The sequence below is a fragment of the Mustela nigripes genome, chromosome 1 (assembly GCF_022355385.1).
Source record: "Mustela nigripes isolate SB6536 chromosome 1, MUSNIG.SB6536, whole genome shotgun sequence".
NCBI classification, from domain to species: domain Eukaryota; kingdom Metazoa; phylum Chordata; class Mammalia; order Carnivora; family Mustelidae; genus Mustela; species Mustela nigripes.
In genome coordinates, this window is record NC_081557.1 from 14,010,940 (window position 1) to 14,012,007 (window position 1,068).

Sequence of the window (1,068 nt, forward strand, 5' to 3'; positions counted from 1 at the left end):
TACTCACGAGTGATTTCTGGAAAGGAATGCATGAATTTTAAGGTTGAAGAATATTCAGAGTGGTTTTGAGGATAAATGGAAAGGAAAAAAAAAATAGAGCTAAACTCACATACCTGCTCAGTGAATGAGAGAGTTGTCCCGCAAGGATATTTTTATCCTTTCATTTGGACATAGATTGTACCGAGACAATAGAATCATGTAAGTAGCTTTTGGGAAACTGAATGGGAGTGTGTGGTCCTGCACTAGTGAGTTGAGAGATTCCCCAATCTTGATTCAGTTCAGACACTTGTTCATTAAATTCAAAGGCAGGTCTATTTGTCGCCCAATTTCCTCTTCTTCCATCACTCAATTTACTGTGTTGTATTATCCTAGATTGTGCTTTTCCCCCATGGGTGAATGACCTCATGAACATTTATATTTCTTATAAACTTAGGAGAGGAAAATATTTACACCTAATGCAAGTTTAAGCATACTATATGTGCAACGAATGACCAGAAGAAACCACTCTTCACCGACCGAGTTCATCCTGTTGGGATTAGCAGACACAATGGAGCTACAGATTGTCCTCTTTTTGCTTTTTCTGGTGATTTACACACTTACAGTTCTGGGGAATGTTGGGATGATCCTCTTAATCAGGACTAATTCCCGACTTCACACACCCATGTATTTCTTCCTGGCTAACCTGTCCTTTGTGGATGTTAGTTACTCCTCCACCATCACCCCTAAGATGCTGGTGGATCTGTTATCAGAGGAGAAAACCATCTCCTTTGCTGGCTGCTTTCTGCAACTCTACTTTTTCATCGCCTTGGCCACAACTGAGTGCATCCTGTTCGGGTTAATGGCCTATGACCGTTATGTGGCCATATGCAACCCTCTACTTTACTCCCTGGTCATGTCCAGGACTGTCTGCCTCAAAATGGCAGCAGGGGCTTTTACAGCAGGATTCTTGAACTCCATGGTTAACACAAGTTATGTGAGCAGCTTGTCATTCTGCAGTTCCAATGTCATCCATCATTTCTTCTGTGACAGCCCTCCACTTTTTAGGCTCTCATGTTCAGACACACACCT

At 42.0% G+C, this 1,068-nt stretch overlaps 1 protein-coding gene across 1 annotated transcript in view; it reads left to right on the top strand.

Moving 5' to 3' along the window:
• The first annotated feature begins 487 nt into the window (after positions 1 to 487).
• LOC132010056 (olfactory receptor 5F1-like) overlaps positions 488 to 1,068 on the top strand; it is an 854-nt gene continuing 273 nt past the window's right edge. The window contains 1 exon segment of the mRNA XM_059388039.1: positions 488 to 1,068. This exon segment is cut by the window's right edge and continues 1 nt beyond it. Coding sequence (XP_059244022.1) covers positions 488 to 1,068 — 581 coding nt within the window.